The following is a 19534-nucleotide window of genomic DNA, read 5'->3' as shown; positions in this document are numbered from 1 at the left end:
CAGCAATGTTTTATATTTGCCACTTACATATCTTATAAATATTTAAGTTTACCCCTAAATATTTAATATTTTCTGGTTATATGATAAGTGGTAATGCTTTGTTTTTAATTTTAATTCTCAGTTTGTTGCTAGCATAGAGAAATACAGTGGGTTTTTAGAGAATGATCCTAGATCTTGCAATTTTGGTAAACTCACTGAGTTAATAACATTTCTTTATGAGTAGATATCACAGGTTTTTCTACATAGCCTGTCATATTTTGGGGAAATAAAAAGAAGTATAGTTTCCCCCAAATCCATCTTGCCTTATTATACTGGATAGGATCAACGTAACAGTGTTGAATGGAAATAGTGAGATTGGACATCCTTGTCTTATTCCTGAACTTAGGAGGAATGCACTCAGTCTGTCAGTATTTAGTGTGATATTAGCAGTATGTTTTTCTTAGATGCTCTTCCATAGTTTCAGGAAGTTTTCTTCTCAGTTTGCTCAGAGTTTTTAAAATGAAGGATGTTAAGTTTGGTCAAGACCCTTTTTTTGTACCTATTGAATTAATTGTATGGTCTTTCCTTTTGTAGGCTCTAGAATTAATGAATTGCACTGATTGATTTTTTGAATATTAAAGCATGTGTTTCTGGAGTAAAACCGTAATATATAATATTTTATTCCTTTTATATTTGGTTGGATTAAATTTGCTATGATTTTGTTAAAGAATTTTGTGTCTTTGTTCATGAGATATATTGGTTTTTACTTTTTTTAGTGGGATGCCTTTATCTGGTTTTGGTATTAGGGTAATGATGCCTTCATAGAATGAATGGGAATGTCTTACAATGTCCCTCCCCCCACTATATTTTTTTCCAGAAGAATTTGTTTATACATGGCATTTTATTCTTTATTAAATGTTTGATAGAATCAACAAGTAAAACTCTCTGGGTCTGGACTTTCCTTTGTGGGAAGTTTTGAAACTATAAATTCATTTTCTGTAATACAGGACAATTGAAGTTACTTCTTTTTAGTGAGTTTTGGTTCATCATATTTTTCGAGGCATTTAACTATTTCATTAAAGTTGTCAAAACTATTGACATAAAGTTGTTTATAATTTTTCCTTGTTATCCTTTCGGTGTCTCTAGGTTATAGCCCCACTCATACTGATTTGGTAGTTTCTGTTTCTGTCTCTTTCTCTTCCTCCCTACCTTCTTTACCCCTTTGTTCTCTCTCTCTGTATTATTTCCGATGTTCCTTATTCTTTTTTATTTTTTTTTTTAAGATTTATTTACTTGAGAAAGAGAGAGAGAATGCAGGAGGTGGGGCAGAGAGAGGGAGAAATCTCAAGCAGACTCTCCATTGAGCTTGTAGCCTGATCTCAAGACTCTTAGATCATGACCTGAGCCGAAATCAAGAGTTAGAAGCTTAATAGACTCTTAGGTGACCTGGAAAGAAACATTTTAATAGTACTGTTATGTGTAATACTTTAAAATTTATTGACGGTTTCCTCAACATCTTATGTGGTATTGGTAATTTCCTTAACATTTTATATATAAACAGGAATGATTATTATTATGTAAATTATTATGTAAATAATAATTATTATAGAAATTATTGTTATGTAAATTTAGTATCTAGGACATTAAGAATTTAGGTAATTTTCTGAGTCTATGCAAGTAATCAGTATTAGAAGATAGCTTTTGGGTTTTCCAGGTAAATTCATTTGCTCAATCCTGATCTCTGATGAGTCACATGGTTGAAAAGCTGTGTTTAAGAAATCTTTGCTTTCTTGTGCTATTTCTGTGGGTATCTCATTTTGGTTAATTCAAAACTACAGTTACTCACAACTCCTTAATTTGGACACAATTGATTTAAAGGGCTAACTTACTATGCTTCAAAGAAAAAAAAATATGCAAGGGCATTGGGCTATTCATGGGAATGAAAGTATGTTAGAATTACCTCCTCTGCAGTTAGAGAAACCTATTGCTCACATATTGATCACTTTCCCAAACATTCAAAACTATGTTTTAAAGAGAAGGGAATTATTCACAGAAGTTGAGTATATATTATGTGTATATATAAACACATATATATTCGAGGGAGATGGAGAGACAAGCTGTTTATATGGCAGTAAGGGTTGTAGTGGTCTGAGGTAATGGAGTTTGTTTTTACTGCCAGGAATCTGGAAGGAAAATGAGGGCAACAGTGAAATTGGGTCTGAAATGTCTTTCCTCATGATTGATTTGGTATGAGAAACTTTTTCTCACTCACAGATGAAATGTTACCATCTTAGGAATTGAATAGGGAGAAGATGTTATACTTCATAGTATTTCATACGTGGAAATTATGGTTTTCTTCTGAGTAATTTTTCACATATAATAAATAGTCTGCAGTAGGTGTTTGCTGGCATTGATTCAACTCCTTCATGAGTCCATCAAAGATCCAGGATCCTTTTTATCTTCCAGCTCCTTTGTTCTTATTTTGTTATCTTTTGTCCTTAAGATTGCTGCCTTATGGTCACAAGATGGCTTCTGAAGCTTCAGTCAACTAAAGGTACCTTACTCGAATCAGGAAGCTCAAGGAATGGACCATGCCTCAATCTCTGTTCCTTTTCAACAGGTACCCCAAAATGTCAGAAGTTTGCTGGCAGACTTCTCTCTACATTTCATGGCTAAAATTAGATTATGTGACTATTACTGGTTGCAAGGGAGGCTGGGAAATGAAGGAACAAAATTGTTCTGATTGACTCAGTCTAATCATAATCTATAACCTGAATCTGGGCACATTTCTTTTTTTTTTTTTTAAGATTTTATTTATTTATTTGACAGAGAGAGATCACAAGTAGGCAGAGAGGCAGGCAGAGAGAGAGAGAGAGGAGGAAGCAGGCTCCCTGCTGAGCAGAGAGCCTGGGACTCGATCCCAGGACCCTGAGATCATGACCTGAGCCAAAGGCAGCGGCTTAACCCACTGAGCCACCCAGACGCTCTGGGCACATTTCTAACTTAAGGAATAAAGTGTAGAAGCTAAATATTGGATAGCAACTAACAGTGTATGTCACATAGGGTGATACTTTCATCCTTTATAACTGTGATTTAGGGAGTGGTTTTCTATATAATACAGCAGTGAATTTATTCACTAAGAATTATCCTGGGAGCATCTGGGTGTTTCAGTCAGTTAAGCATCTGCCTTTGGCTCAGGTCATGATCTCAGGGTCCTGGGATTGAGCCCCACGTTGGACTTTCTGCTCAGTGGGGAGTCTGCTTCTGCTTCTCCCCCTCTCTCTGTGTGTTCTCTTTCTTATTCTCGCTCTTGCAAAGAAAGAATAACCCTGTACTCTAAAATTCTTTACAAATTACAAAATGCCTCTGTGAAGTACTTCTACTTATTGGCTTTCTGTTTCTTCTACATTCATGGAAGAAAATCTCACTAATTTGTTAAAGATTTGATTACAGATCCAGAATAGAAAGGAAATAAAACCTACCCCTCAAAATATAGAAATACAGATTTTCATAAAATTTTCATGAAAGCAAAAAATACTCTGAAATATAAGCTGTACAGTAGCACAGGAAATATCGCTGCTTTTAATTACTTGATTTTAGAATCTTTGACACTGAGCAGATACCAAGGGTTGGGGTCATATGTCTGTGTTTCATCATTTAATCATCAGCATACTGAAGTAAGTCTTTGGAAATAAATTTAACAGGTATATAGTAAACATCCACATTGTTTCAGGAACCGTGGTAACACAATGGAGATAAAAGAGATGCAAATTAAATTCTTCAACCTTACAACAAAATGACATGAATATCTTAGTAACACAGGGGACAGAGTATTCAAAGTCTAAACAATAAGTGGGAGTTTTTTGTTACCAAGATTACCAACTTTTAGAAAAAATTTAATTAACATATTATGTATTATTTGTTTCAGGGGTACAGGTTTGTGAAAGAATTTCAACTTTGATAGGAAGGTATAAGTATAGGGCTTTTAAGTAAAATCAAGTTTTAAACAAAACTTGGTCTGTTTGAAACAAAATAGATAAAATTAACAAATACCAAAATTAAAAACACTGTTTTCCAAATTTGGGAATATAGAGATAGAACAAATATTAGGTGATAGTATTTTTCTACTTTCAAGCCAATAATTTGGGTATTCTAAAGCCGTAATTTAAGGTACATAGATAAAAGAAATAATGTTGCGTTTAAGAGGTAGGTTCACATACAAGTTATATTCTCTGTTCACTCTAGAGGCATATGATTGATGAAAAATAAAATGTCTATGCTCATAGAGATTTATTTTGAAAATATGATGTTCTGAGCCCCATGCTAAAGCACATGCTGTAAAGCTCTCCTCCTCTCCATTTTAGAGATGTGGAAGCTGAGTCTCAGGGGTCAGTCACATGCCCAGCTACCCACAGGTGATAGTCATGATGGCAGTTCTGGCAACCCTAAGGGTTTGTGGATAAACCTTCTAAGTTAATTTTGTATAATTAGTATAGTATGGCTAAGCCCTGGCCCACAATGAGTTACCTAGGAAGCTTTTAAAAAATATTAGAGCCTGGCCCCTGCCCTATACCAATTAATCTAAATGTTTGGTGTAGGAGCCCAGGTATCGATGTGTTTTAAAAACAGAAAAACCTCTTCAGGTGATTCTGCTGTGCAGCTAGAGTACAGAAACCGCTGATGATGCTGTAGAGTTGAATATAGGATTAACTGAGTTGTCGAATCAGGGTGATCTGTAGCCTGCTGGTTCTTGAACATTCAGCTCCTGTGGTAATTCCTGACATGAATATGAATATAGGCAAGTTCCTGTGTCTTCTTTGAAGTGTTGTCATGAAGTGTTACCTTTTCTAGCCATTCTTCTATTTTCAAATGACTCATGCTGAACAGTGTACTTATTTCATGTTGCAACATAGTCCTTCCCATGGTTGTCCCAATGCCCCATTTATCTTTGTGGTCTTGGGCACAGCTTGGAAACGTAGAACAATGCAAGTCATTTAGACACTGAAAGCATGATTTCTGGTAATCCTTCAGGAAGTATTTTAAAGTTGATTTTCACTTCCACAGTGCCCTGGACTCCTTTGTAAAATAGATTAAAAGCTGGTTATTGGCAAGGAGAGAGGAAATCTAGGTGGCAGGGACTCGGGCTAACACCAGGCTTTGTGTGTTTAAATGCTGGAATGCCAATTGTGTCACTTACGGCTTTTCTAATTCTGAATCTTTCTTTCCTTTCTTTTCTCTCTCTCTCTCTCTCTCTCTCTCTGTCTCTCACACACACACACTCTTCCTTTTAGATAAAATGGGGGAGAAAAGGCAGAGAGTAATTCTGTTAGATATAGTCTGACTTGGATAAAATGTCCAAATACTATGGTCGTTTGCAGGCTGTCTTTACTGAAATCTTAGGCAGACTGCTTTTCATGGTCTTTGATTCATCACTCCTGGTCCTCACTAGTTTGAGATTTTGTGTGTGTATAAGTGTTTTTAAAATTGCCTATCATAATCCCCTCCCCTGCCAAGATCAGTGTTGTTTAGCTAAAATGATTTATTTGAATATCAAACATACTATTTACCAGGCATGGGACTTCGGATAAACTTCTTAATTCCTCTGAGTCTGAGTTCATTCATCTCTAAAATGAAGGTAATGTTCTCTATAGCTTAACATGGCCACAGGAATGAAAATGAGATGATTTATGTAAAGTACCTAGCACAAAGTTTGGGGCATGGTATTTCCTTAATAAATGTAATTTATCCTCTCTTCATTCCCCTTCCATTTATGAATTTATTTTCAGGAAGAACCTGATGCCATTCATTTATACATACGTGAGAATTTTTTTTCATTTCCTAGAAATTTTTTCATTTCATTTCATTTCATTTCATTTCCTTGTATTGTATAGTCATTTTTTTTCATTTCCTAGAATATTTTATAGACTTCTAATAATAGTAATGGTAATAATAAGTGGTTACCATGCTTACCATGTACTTTGCAAGGAGGGTTTTTGGTGAAGTGACTTACCTTCTATAAAGAAGCTTAATTCCAGTGAGTAGGGAAAGGTTACTGGTTTGTGGGTGGTTGGAGAAGTCGCTCCGTGTAGCAGCTTTCTGCTCTGTATAGACGGCAGATGTGCCCCGAGCCCCGTTCAGTGCTTTGCGCAGGCGGCAGTTACTGAGCACCATAGGATGGCCTGTCATCAGAGTTCTTTCCCAGATAACTCAGGGTAGGATTTTTTTAAAAAAATATTTTATTTATTCATGAGAAACAGAGAGAGAGAGAGAGGCAGAGACAGAGGGAGAAGCAGACACCCCAATGAGCAGCAGAGAGCTTGATGCGCAACTCGATCCCAGGACCCTGGGATCGTGACCTGAGCGGTAGGCAGATGCTTAACCGACTGAGCCACCCAGGTACCCCATCAGGGTAAGGTCAATCATGACAATCAGGATCTATAAGATGCAGGTTCTGGGAAAGAAATAAGGCTGGACTTCTCTGAAGATTGTTACAAAGAAGTAAGGATAATCAGAAAATTGGAAAACATCATCTTCGGCCATGGGTGCCCTGATAGATGTACAACAACACAGACTGGGGGATGTGGAAAAATGTAGGCAAAGGAGCCTTTAAGCTGTCTCTGAAATATTTCTCAAAGACATTCTTGCTGGGGTACTTGACAGAAGTTCCTGAAGTCTATTTTTCTGGAGACATGAAACCCTTTATTCAAGGACCCGTAGAGAGAATGCAGACAAGTCTTCAGATTCTGCACTCTCATCCTCTTGAGGGCATATCTTATTTACAAAAAGAGATTTAGATTACAGGATCCCATAAAACTTGGCATAGAGAAATCAAAAATAAATATTTATTCTACAATAAGTAGTGTTAGCAGTGTTAAGGTAGGGAGGCTTACCTTGCACAACCTTAAAGAAGTTTATTGAGTCGTTCATGGGATGATGTTATCTGTGATTAACAAATGTTAAGAAATGGCTGTCAGATTTCTAGTAAATATTTAACAACACTTGTGAATCAGACAACAGAAGTGGAATAGATTCCTACCCCCTTCCCTTCTCCACCCTCTACCCACCCCAGTGCCCCCCACCAGCCCAAAGCCATATTTTCTTTTGGCTGAAAGTCAGTTATAGTAAGATGTTATTCAGAATAAGATTCTGGCCCATGGAACTGGTTTCTTTGTTACTGGGTGTCCTCCAAGTTTTTGGATCAGCATAGTGGGGGAAAGTGACACCACCTCAAAGGACCCTCAGGTGAGTTTGCTCCATTTTGTTGATTTCTGTAAAGAAATATACTATCCAGCTTTAACTAAACAATGCTTTAGTCCTGATTTGGACTATGGAAAACCGTTAAGTGTTTTTGTTTCTTCCTTTTTATCTCTCTATAATGTGTGTATATGCAGGTGTCTCTCTGTGTGTTTGTATACATTTTCAAAAAATATTTGTAACTTTATTGAGCTTCCCGAACACCTAGACAGAGCTTCCCTAAACACATGACTGTGTTGTACTGAAACTTCTTTTGGTGTCAATACTACCTGATTAGTTTCAGCACTTTAATAGCCTGTGGGTGGTGATAGTTGATGTCACAGGGGTCCAGAATATTGGCACATGACTTCAAACAAGAGATCAAAGCAGATTTTCAGAGAAATTCCAAGTGTGTTCTGTAACTGCTGGCAAAGAATATCACACGTTCATGATTAGTTAACTGTATCTACACCACATAAAACAAAGTAGAGATTTCGTACTTGCCTAGTCATTAATTTGTTACCATCCCATATTGACAGAACACATTAATTAGATTAACTGGTTAATTGACAGATGTCTACTTTGTTTTTTTGTTTTATAGATGGTCCTACTATGTAGACACCAAAAGGGTTGTTCTATCCATGTGCACAATTCTTAGGGCGACTTTTGGCCTGTCTAAACATTGCCTAAGAATTGTTTATCATGGATGATTTAATACTCCTGAAGGATGTATACTATTAATTTCTGCTTAAGAATCTCCAACAAGGCAAACATTTACACAAAGAGGGTGATTCCCTTCTAGTTACACAAAGAGGGTGATTCCCTTCTAGTTACACAAAGAGGGTGATTCCCTTCTAGTTACACAAAGAGGGTGATTCCCTTCTAGCTGGTGGTACCAAAATAGATGTGACTATGTCTGGGTCCCAAAGACTTTAATCACTTTTGATGACTGTACAAGTTGTATCAAGAGGAGGGAAGATCTGATGTCCCCCTCTGGCTATGCAATATATCTTGCTTTTTATTTACATGGATACAGTAGAGGGGCTATACTGTGGCTTTTCTCCTAAGTCCTAGTAGAAAGCCATATTTGGTGTATTTAAAAACATTGAGAATAGGGCAAGGCAGAGGAAGAGGAAGGATGTTTGGACAAAAGAAAGTTTCCCACAGGAATTACCAAGAATTCATTCCAGAGAGGAAGTCTCATTTGCTTCTTGCTCATGGAAATCTTTTTACCTGCGTTGCCAAGTTCTTGATACTGATATCTGGAAGGTATTAAGCAATACAGAAAAGTTATTCATCAGTTATGATTCATCTTAATTATGAAAGAGCAAAGAAATCAGTTATTTTCTTCTGAAGGTTCAGGATGTGTAATGCTTAATGACCTGTTTCCTACTTAGAGCAAACACATTCATCAGATGGGATATACTAATTGATAAATCACACACTAGGGCCAAACATATTCTGAGAAATTAAGACACCCTCTTGACACCATAACTTGGCTCTGAATTTGAACCAGATAAACACCAGTTTTTGTTTAAATGCCACATTTGGAGAGTATATAGAAATAAACAGGCAACAAGTGATCTCTTCGTCTCTCACAGATACCACTGGATTTAGGGCAAGAAGCTTAGTCCATTTGGGGTCCTATCTCTAAAATCAGCACCCTTCCATGGGGCTTCTGACACAATGAGTTTGAATTTGATAGTGGGGTATGTTCTAATGGCTCTGGCTGTTGCAAGGAAACAAGAGAAAGGTTTGGAGTCTGTCTTCCAGAGGCAGCTCCTGTCCAGCGTGAGGAGTGTCCTTGCTGCATGGAATTAAACCTACACCCTAACGCCTCAGAGGCTGATGTACTTGAACTGTTGGAACCAAACCTTAAGAGTCAGGATGAATATAATACACATGATCTGCAGTCATGTTATTTATTTTGGTAACTATGAATCAGCAATGATAGCAATACTCTTTTTTTAACCTCTTTGAGATCTGAAGAGCTGACTAACAGCTGACTCATGTCACTAATGGAAGGCTTCAAACAAGTTACCTAATAAGACAATGTATTGCGTGGTTTTCTATAGGGAAGACAAAACATCTGGTACTTTTTAGTTAATAAACTAAATTTAAAGGCAGAGAATTCCTTTTTTTAGATTTAAATTCAATTAGCCAACATATAGTATCATTAGTTTCAGATGTAGTGTTCAGTAATTCATCAGTTGTGTAGAATACCCAGTGCTCACCACATCACATGTCCTCCTTGATGTGCATCACCCAGTTACCCCATCCCCCCTTCCACAGCCCTCAGTTTGTTTCCCAGAGTTGAGAGTCTCTCATGGTTTGTTTCCTCCTGATTTCTTCCCATTCAGTTTCTTCTCCCGTCCCTTAGGGTCCTCTGCCATTTCTTCTATTCCACATGAGTGAAACCATATGATAATTGTCTCCAATTGATTTCTCCAACGGATTTATTTCACTCAGCATAATACCTTCCAGTTCCATCCACGTTGATGTAAATGGTTAAGAATCCATCCTTCCTGATGACTAACAGTCCACTGTATATATGTATATATATACCACATCTTCTGTATCCATTCATTGGTCGAAGGACACCTCGGCTCCTTCCACATTTTGGCTATTGTGGACATTGCTAAAAGTGGAGTTTTCTTTCTCCAAATTTAAAGTTGTGAGGTTATTGTATAATCTCATTTTTTGTGGGAACTTAAGATTTTAGGTGTGTTTATAGATAGCTTTTGATACATTCACAGTAGTTTTCTAAATAGAGGTATTTCCAACTCATAAATGTCAAAGCCACACTCAGCTGTCTCCTATGTCCTTAGGTGTGCCTGTCCCTTGCTTACCACATAATTTTTCCTTGTCCGGCTGACATTTGTGTGCTGAAACCCATGAAAACCAGACCCTGGTTAAGAACAACTGGACCATGTGAGCAGTTACCATGTGACAGCAGACCATGCTTGCCCCAATGGGAAGCAAGAACTTAGGGATTGTAGCAATACATTTGATAGAGCAAATTAAATCTGAAAATCAATGAATAATGTATCTCTGGGGTAATTCACTTTTTTCGCATGATCATCTACTATGTGCCAAGCACAGAAGTGCCCTTGACTCCATATAGTATAATATACCCCAAGTCCTTCTTTTATCACCTATATTAAGAACAGCATAGTCTTATGACTATGAAAATCTTATGGCCAGCATAGTCTTATGACCAATGAAAATCAGAGGACTTTAAGGCAAAGTTCCAAGTTCATATTTGAATAGTGGTCCTCTTCTGTGTGACCTTTTGCTACTCATGTCACCTGAATCTCAGAGTCCTGATTTATAATATAAGAATAAAAATCTCCGTTTAAAATAGTTGGCAGGCTCAGTAACTTTTCCTGGAGTTCTCATGTTTGTATATGAGGAAAGTAAGGGAAACGACAGCAGTAAAAAAAAGAAATAAAGAAATAGAGATAAGTCTAGAGAGTACTATTTATGAAGGGAAATGAGAGACTGGTGATGGCAAGTGCAGCTTACGAACTAAGGTGGGACGGCTGACCTGGGAAAGGACTCTGAAGGCAGGCCGCTACAGGAGCCGGTCACAGCCCGGGCCTGGGGTCCAGGCTTTCCTGCCAGGGGTGGGGTCTGATTGGTAATAAAAGGGCCATTCTGGTTGTATTTACTAGAACCATCTGTCCCAGGACAGAGCTCATGCTTCCTGTATCTGGAAGAGTAGGCCTGTACTCCTTTTTTTTTTTTTTTAGGATTTTATTTATTTATTTGACAGATAGAGATCACAAGTACGCAGGCAGAGAGGCAGGCAAAGAGAGAGGCAGAGAGAGAGGGGAGGAAGCGGGCTCCCTGCTGAGCAGAGAGCCTGATGTGGGGCTTGATCCCAGGACCCTGGGATCATGACCTGAGCCGAAGGCAGATCATGACCCACTGGGCCACCCAGGCGCCCCAGGCCTGTACTCTTGAAGAGTGGACATATAACTGGTCCAGAACACTGCCCTGTGCCGAGTTGGAAGTTTGATCCCTAGGGTCCGTGGGACCTGAATCATAGTTGGGAAGTATGCTGCAAAATACTCTTGGGCATGGCCTTTCCTTTATGCTAAGGATGCACAGATGTGTATAAAACTGAGAGAAACAGAAGGTGCTGGATGGGCAAATTCTTGGAAGGGGAAGAGATCACTTGTTAAATGGTTTTTGTTTTTCCAGTCTATATCTCTCTTCATGTGACATAATGCTTCTTAATTTGTTTTAAAAAGTGGGCATACTCTACTGAGCTGACACATATACTCTGTCACAGAGTATGTCACAAGGCATACTCTACTGAGCTGGCAGGAATCCAACCAAAGATGAACAATAGCGGTGTGTCAGGTCAGGGGTCTGTTGGCTAAGGCAGAGTGAGTGTGGGAGTCTCTGGGATCCACCGAAGTAGGTAGGGCACAGAGTCTCGGAGGACAGAGTGCCTGCTTCATAAATGGGGTTAAATAATGATCCCAGCACAGAATCCGTTTATATTCTACTGCTTTGTTATGGCTCTTACGGATGGATGTGAGGTGCCATCTGCCCCCAGAGAGTTAAATACCTACAGGTGCAGTTTAACCCTCATCATCGGAACCCTAAAACTGCCTCAGCTGGCAGGCCAGGGAGGCGTGGAGACTGGGGAAGGAGATGGTCCAAATGAAGAGAAGGAATGCATAAAGTGTGTAATCCATGCAGAGGAAATTGAAAATTGATTATGTTCAGATGGTTCATGAAATGTTGATTAATTCCAACAATGATAGTAGCCAGTTGCAAGAATAATGTCCTTCAGTGCATGCTAAAAACTAGTTCCCCTGCACTTTGCTAAAAACTAGCCGAGCAAATTTCAACTGGAGGGGTGGGCTTAGAATAGTAGATTATCTGGAAGAAGAGCAGGAAAGGGAGAGTACACAGGCAAATGCAGAGTTAGGCGGGTAGACCAAAGGATGAAGAATAAGGAAGTTCTTTTCTTATTGTGACTAATTTTAGAGAAATAGGAAACGAGGTCATCAACCGATGGTGAGAGGGGGAAAGGGTCATGGGACTGGGAAGTGAGTGATGGAGAGAAAAAGATCATTGGAGGTGAGGTGCTCAAGGAACTGCAAAGCTGTGCTAACAGAAAGATTTCTGCAGGGATATGGAGATCACAAGAACTGTGAAAAAACCAGTGATGGGGAGAGAGAGAGAGAGGAGCAAAATTCTCTCAGAAATGAGGGGCAGCCTAAAGGATCTCTGCCGATGACTGCAGCAAAGAGAAATTCTGGGTGCTATGATCGCAGGCATGACTTAGGTTGCTGAAAGTCTTTTCTTGACATGGGAAGCTTGGTGATCTGGAAGCAACAGTAAAAGCAGGGGCCCCAACTACTGCACTTCCTGACCTGGTGGCACAAGGGTTTGGAGGATAAGACAGCAACAGGATGAGAGGGCTAGAGGGGAAGCAGTGACCTCCAGAGATTCCAGATTCCAGATGCAGCAAGAAGGGGCAGGGAACATTCCTGTAGGAAGTTGACCATACGTGGGGATTTTGCTGATGACGGTGAATCAGACACTAGGAGTGCCTGAGAACAGAGAAGAGCGAGGAAGAGGACTGTGAGCTGCAAAAGTGGGTCAGATTAGGGGAAAAACAAAGCCATATGAAAATGACAATCTGAATGATGAAGCATCCTTCATCTGGGGATTTCTTTTCATTTCATGCATTTCACCTGGGGATTTCATTTCATTTTATTCATAATTTTTAAAAATTTAGGTGTCGTTGACACACAGTGTTACATTAGTTTCAGGTGTAGAGCTTAGTGATTCCACATGTCTATGCCTTATGCTCTGCTCACTACAAGCGTAGCTGCCGCCGCAACTGTGCGACACTGTTACACCAGCGTGGACTGTATTCCCCATGCTGTGCCCTTTATTCCAGTGACTTACTCATTCCGTAACTGGAAGTCCCTATCTCTCCTTCAACCCTTTTGCCCACCTCCCCACCTTGCAACCGTCAGTTTGTTCTCTGTATTTATATGACCTGGGTATTTTAGAAGAATAAAAATAGAAGAGTAGGAATATTCTTATGAACATATTTTTGGGGGAGGGGAATCTAGAGGCTTTAAGATTTAGCTTTATCATCATCCATCAGACTTATCACTTCGGATACCTCCTATATTAGATTTGTTCTTTAGTGTGGGGTCTATCTTCTGGAACGTATTTATTAATATTGATTTGCCAGGCTTGAAATAATCTCGGAGACCTTTTAGTTCATTCCTCTACGTGTATGTGCGTGCGTGTGCGTACGTGTGTTTGGTCAGATGGAGTCATGCACACAGTAACAATCGACATTCACCCTTTTTAGTGCTTTATTTTATGAGCTTTGACAAATGCATGTATTATAGTCAAGATCTAGAACTGTTCTAACGGCTCCCAAATTTACTTGTGCTTAGAGTCATTCTTGTGTATATTAGTAGTTTTTTTTTTTTTTTGAGTATTATTCCATTGTATGGATTTAACACAGTTTATTTGTGAATTTACCAGAAGAACCCCATTTGGGGACTTTTCTTTATTTTTGGTGATTATGAATAAAACCACTATAAATATTTACACGTACATTTTTTATGAAAACATGAGTTTTTATTTTTCTTAGGTAAAAAAGGAAAAAGATTGTTGGATCACGTGGCAAATGTATGTTTAACTCAAAAGAAACTATAAAATTGGTTTGCAAAGTGGCTGTTATCAATTTACATTTCTACCAGCAATGTATGAGACTTTCTGTTGCTTCTTGTTCTTGTAAGTGTTGATATTGTCAGTTTGGGTTTTTTTTTTTTTTTTAAATTTTGTGTTTTAATCAATCAAATGGGTGTATAATGTTATCATATGGTTGTTTTCATCTGTACTTTCCTAATGAGTAGTGACGTTCAGCATGTTTTCATGTGCTTATTCGTCATTTATTTGTACTTCTTTGTTTGACTATTTGCTCACTTTTTAAAATCGCCTTTTTTTTTAAACTATTGAGTTTTGAGAGTTCTTTACATATTCTAAATACAGACTCCTTATCTGACATGTCTTTCAAAAATAATTTATTCAGTTGTATTTTCATTTTCTTAACAGTGTGCTTTGAAGAGTGCTAGTTTATATTTTAGATGAACTTCAATTTATCAATTTCTTTTTAATAGTTTGACTTTTGGTTTTGTATGTGGCAGAGCACTGCCCAACCCAAGTCACAAATACTTTTGCTGTTTTCTTCTGGGTATTTTTTTGTTTACAATTTTGCATTGAATTCTAAAATCCATTTTAAGTTAATTTTTGTGTATAGTGCAAGAAAAGGGTCAAGGATTACCATTTTTTAATATACTGATACCCAATTTTTCCAGCACCATCTGTTGAAAAGACAAATCTTTCTCCTTTTGCAGAAAATTAATTGGCCATATTCATGTAGGTAAAATTTTGGATTCTGTTTTATTCCTTTGATATAATTAATAGCACACTTTTCTGATACTACTGCATTATAGAAAGTCCTGAAATCAGGCAGTTTGAGCACTCCAGCAGTATTTGGTCTTCCATTACGTGAATATGGTTCCCATCTCTGTTTATTTAGGTCTTATTTCATTTTCTTTATCAGACTTTGTAATTTTTAGCATACAGACGTTGATCATCTTTTGTTAGATTTATACACCATAATTTCATGCTTTTTGGTGCTATTCTAACTATACTTAAAAAACAATTTTGGAGTATAATTTATATTATTTCTTCCTTCAGTGTTTGGCAGAACTGATTGCCAATCGGTTCATCTGGTCCTAGAGCTTTTCTTGTTGGAAAGTTTTAACTACAAATTTAATTTCTGTAAGAGAAGTATAATTATTTAGATTTTCTGTTCTTGAGTAAATGTTGGCAGTTGGTCTTTGAAGGCATTTGTCCCTTCCGTTTGAGTTGTTGAATTAGTGGTATTTATATCTCCTCCCTGCCTTGCTGTCACTTCCTCCTCCCCCCATTTTTGTTCAATCCACTTAGAGGCTTATTGATTTTATTCATCTTTTTGAAAATCAGTCTCATTGATTCTTTCTGTTATTTTCCTTTCAACATTTAATTGATTTTTCTGTATTCATTTTTATAATTTTTTTCTACTTGCTTTGGGTTTAATTTGTACTCTTTCTAGTTTTTTTTTTTTAAATAAGAATTTTATTTATTTATTTGAGACAAGAAAGATACAGGGAGAAAGAGCATGAGCAGGGGGAGAGGCAGAGGGATAGGGAGAAGCAGATGCCTTCCTGAGCCAGGAGGTTGACATGGGTCTCAATCCCAGGACACTGGGTTAACCATCTGAGCCACCCAGGTGCCCTCTCTTTCCAGTTTTTTAAGGTAAAAACTAGGTAACTGATTTGGGCCCTTTTTTCTTTTCTAATATAAATATTTAATGCTGTAAATTCTCTTATGATGTTCTCTTTGACCCCTGATTTATTTATAATATGTATGTCTGTGTAAATTCCAAACATGTGGGAATTTTCAGTATCTTTTCATTACTGATCTCTAGATTATTTTAGCATCATAGAAGGGACTTTGTTTGATTTTAATTATTATTAATTGGTTGATATTTGTTTCATGAGCCCAAATATGGTCTATTTTGTCGAATGTTCCTTGTGAACTCAAAAAGAATGGATATTGTACTGTTGTTGGGTGCTTTGTTTTATAAATACGAATTACCTCAAGTTGGTTGCTAGGTTTGTTCAGGTTTCATATTCTTCCTGATTTCTTGCTACTCATTTTATCAATTACAGAGACAGAGGAACACTTAAATTTTCAGCTCTAATTGTGGATTTGTCCATTTCTAGTCTCAGATCTATCAGTTTTTACACATGCACTTTGAATCTTCCTATGTACACATATACCTTTAGGATTTTGATAGCACTCTTTAACCCTAGAAGTACTCCTTGTTCTGAAATCCATGTTGTCTGACATTAATAAAATCACTACATCTTTCTTTTGGTTAGTGTTTGTATGGTGTATCGTTCTCATACTTTTTTTTTTTTTTTTTTCCATTTATTCTGTGCAAATTTACTCCTAGGCCATAAGTTTTTGTTTCTTCAGTTTCTTCTGGGATATCTTTTTCTTCTGTGTAACCTCCTCTTCTGGTTTAGGAACAATCTTCTCTTTTTCAGTAAGGATCATCTCAATGTGGCAGGGAGAGATCATGTATGGGTTAATGCGACCATGAGCCCTGTAAGTCCTACGCCGCATCTTGGGGGCTTTGTTCACCTGAATGTGCTCAATGACCAGAGAATCGACATCTAAATCCTTAAGTTCAGCATTACTCTCTGCGTTTTTAAGCATGTGCAGTAAAAATTCAGCACTCTTCTTGGGCCACTGACCTTGTGTCCAGCCCCACTGTTTGGCCTGGGCACACCTACCAACTCCACCATTGTAGCGACGGAACAGCACACACTGCTTCTGCAAAGTGACGTCTTTCAGATACTTGGTGGCTTTTCGGATATGCATACCCTTGATGGCCTGGGCAGTTTCACGTGTGTTCTTAAAGTGGACACGGAGATTTGAACCTCTTGACTTGCATGATTTCGTAGGGTTTTCCGGGTCAAGCGAATAGCGAACCATTTTCAGAGGTCACCCCAGGCCGCTCCTTTCTCATACTTTTGGTTTCAACTTATTTGAGACTTTAAATTTAAACTGTTTTTATTGTAATCAGCATATATTTACATCTTTCTTTATTTCCTCTTTTAAGCTGAGAATCTGATTTTTATTCAGTTTGTTTTGACCATTTTCCTTTAATGTAATTATTTGTATGGTTGGATTATTGTTTCCTTTTTCATTTTTAATTTGTTCCCTTTTTCTGTATTTTTTGGATTATTATTATTATTATTATTATTATTTTTTTTTTTTTTTAAAGAAAGAGAGCATGCACCTGAACACAAGCAGGGCGAGGAGGGGGCTATTGCACAGAGAGGCAGAGGAAGAAGGAGAGAGAGTGTCTTAAGCAGGTGTGGAACCTGAAGCAGAGATTTTTGTCACGACCCTGAGTATTTTTAAAATTTCCATTTTACTTATCTCCATTTTTTAATTACTATTTTTACCACTTTTTAAAAATGTTTTTTTATCTCATGCCATCGCATTGGCAGTATACATTTCAAATTAATTGCAGTCTATATTCATTTAATGTTATACCTCTTAATGTATAGGTTTGAGAACCTTACCAACCACAGTATACTTTCACTTCCATCCTCCCTGCCTTTGAGTTATTGTTGCCATAGATTTTACTTTTATACATATTATGTACATATAATAAATTTTACTATTTTGGCTTTAGACAGTCAGTTCTTTTTAGTGGCATCAGAGATAAGAAAAATCTTCTGTATTTACTTTAGAGATCTTTAGTTCTTGGTATAAATCTAAGTTTCTGTCTTACAGTCTTTTTGCCTGAAGAACTTCTTTTTATATTTGACAATGCTTTGTGTACTGGTAATTAATTTGCTCATCTTCATCTGAAAAACTCTTTAATTTGGCTTCATTTCTGAAGGATATTTTCATTGTGTATAGAATTCTTAGTTGCAATTTATTTTCTTTCCAACATATCTTGTTCTCACACTTTCAAATGAGAAATCTGTTGTTAGTTTTGCCTTTATTCCTCTGTATGGCCTTTTCTTTCTTGTTATATGATTTTCTGTTTCTTTTTGCTTGTATACATGTCAGGGTTTTTTTTTTTTTTTTTTTGGTTTTGTTTTGTTTTTTGTTTTTGTATGTATTTATTTTGCTTGGAAACCTATGAGTTTCTGGGATCTGCACTTTGGATATCCTTCATTATTTTTAGAAAATTCTTGACCAGCATCTCTTCAAATATTTATTCTGTCCCAGTCTCTCTTGTCTTCTCCTGGGATTTCAATTAGTTTATGTTAGGCCATTTGATAACATCTTATGGCCCTGGGATGCTCTTACTGGTTTTACTCATTCTCTTTCTCTTTATGTTTCAGTTTAGGTAATTGTTAATGAATTATCTTAACATTTGCTGAGGTTTTCTTCAGCTGCATGATATCTGTCAGTGACAGTTGAGGGCTTTTTTCATTTGTTTGTGTGAATTTGTTTCTAGCATTTTCATTCGATTCTTCTAGATTTCATATGTCCACTGAAATTCAATATCTGTTCACGCATGTTGACCACCTTCCTGATAGAGCCTTTAATATGTTTATTATAATGATTTTAAATTCACTATATTATGGTCGCATATGGGTCATCTCTGCTTCTATCACTTGCTTTTCCTCATATTAGCAGGTTGTTTTGTCCTTGTTTTTTTTTTTTTTAGATTTTATTTATTTATTTATCAGAGAGAGAGAGAGAGAGAGAGCGAGCGAGCACAGGCAGACAGAGTGGCAGAGGGAGAAACAGGCTCCCTACAGAACAAGGAGCTCGATGTGGGACTCGATCCCAGGACGCTGGGATCATGACCTGAGCTGAAGGCAGCCGCTTAACAAACTGAGCCATCCATGCGTCCCTGTCCTTGTTTTTTTGTATCTCATTAGTTTTCACTGGATAGTGAGTACTGTGTGAATAATAATACTAAAGAGTAAGATAACTAGTATTTATGCTTGGAAATGGGCTTATCTGGATCTATTCTGTTATTGTCGGGTGGTAGGTCTACCTACTCAGAAGTAAGCTGGGTTTGACTTTGGTTATTGCTATGGCTTCATTAACTATATCCCTGGCTACAAATTTCTCTTGCATTTCCTTGTGTTTAGGGTGAGGTCCCACTTGCCTGTGAGTTGTTCTCAATGTCACTGTTCCACCCCTAGGAATAGACCATCTCTGCATACCTAGACTTCAGAGAAGGGTTCTCTTCATTCCTGCCACTCCAGAGTGGTAGACGGCTGTTGCTTCTTGCTACCCTTGGCAAGAAAGGGTTTATTTATTTATTTATTTATTTATTTATTTATTTTTTGTTTGTTTGTTTGTTTTATTAGTGGAGAATCACAGAGTCACAGAGAAGAATAACCGAGATAATGTAAATTTTCCATATATCTGCAATTTCTAGGGATTCCATATTTTCATATGGTTCGCTCTTGGATTTTAAAATTTAAAAATTTTAACTGGATGTTTCTTATACACCTGTATGGCAGTCTTGGCTTTCATCTATTCTCACTAGGAAGCCCATACTTTTATTCCATCTCTCCTTAAAGATATCCATTTCTTTTTAGGCTTTAGATGAGCTGGACACCATATAAACTTTTTTCTCTACGCTCAAGAAAAGTCAAATTTATAATTTATCCAGCTTTTCCTAGTTGATAGAGTAGAAGTAGCACTGTCCACATTTCTACATCTGGGGCAGAAG

General features: G+C 37.4%; 1 protein-coding gene across 1 annotated transcript; it reads right to left on the bottom strand.

Moving 5' to 3' along the window:
• Positions 1-16220: 16220 nt before the first annotated feature.
• LOC131829470 (large ribosomal subunit protein uL22-like) lies at positions 16221-16837 on the bottom strand. Its single transcript, XM_059171288.1, has one exon. It carries the CDS (start codon positions 16810-16812, stop codon positions 16264-16266), a length of 549 nt encoding a protein of 182 aa, XP_059027271.1. The 5' UTR covers positions 16813-16837; the 3' UTR covers positions 16221-16263.
• Between the last annotated feature and the right edge of the window lie 2697 nt (positions 16838-19534).

This window comes from Mustela lutreola, chromosome 4 (assembly GCF_030435805.1).
Source record: "Mustela lutreola isolate mMusLut2 chromosome 4, mMusLut2.pri, whole genome shotgun sequence".
Classification (NCBI taxonomy): domain Eukaryota; kingdom Metazoa; phylum Chordata; class Mammalia; order Carnivora; family Mustelidae; genus Mustela; species Mustela lutreola.
This window is presented reverse-complemented; position numbering and strand designations above follow the sequence as displayed.

Bases quoted from the DNA above. Each gene is read 5' to 3' on its own strand.
- LOC131829470 (XM_059171288.1), bottom strand. From the start codon at position 16,812: ATGGTTCGCTATTCGCTTGACCCGGAAAACCCTACGAAATCATGCAAG.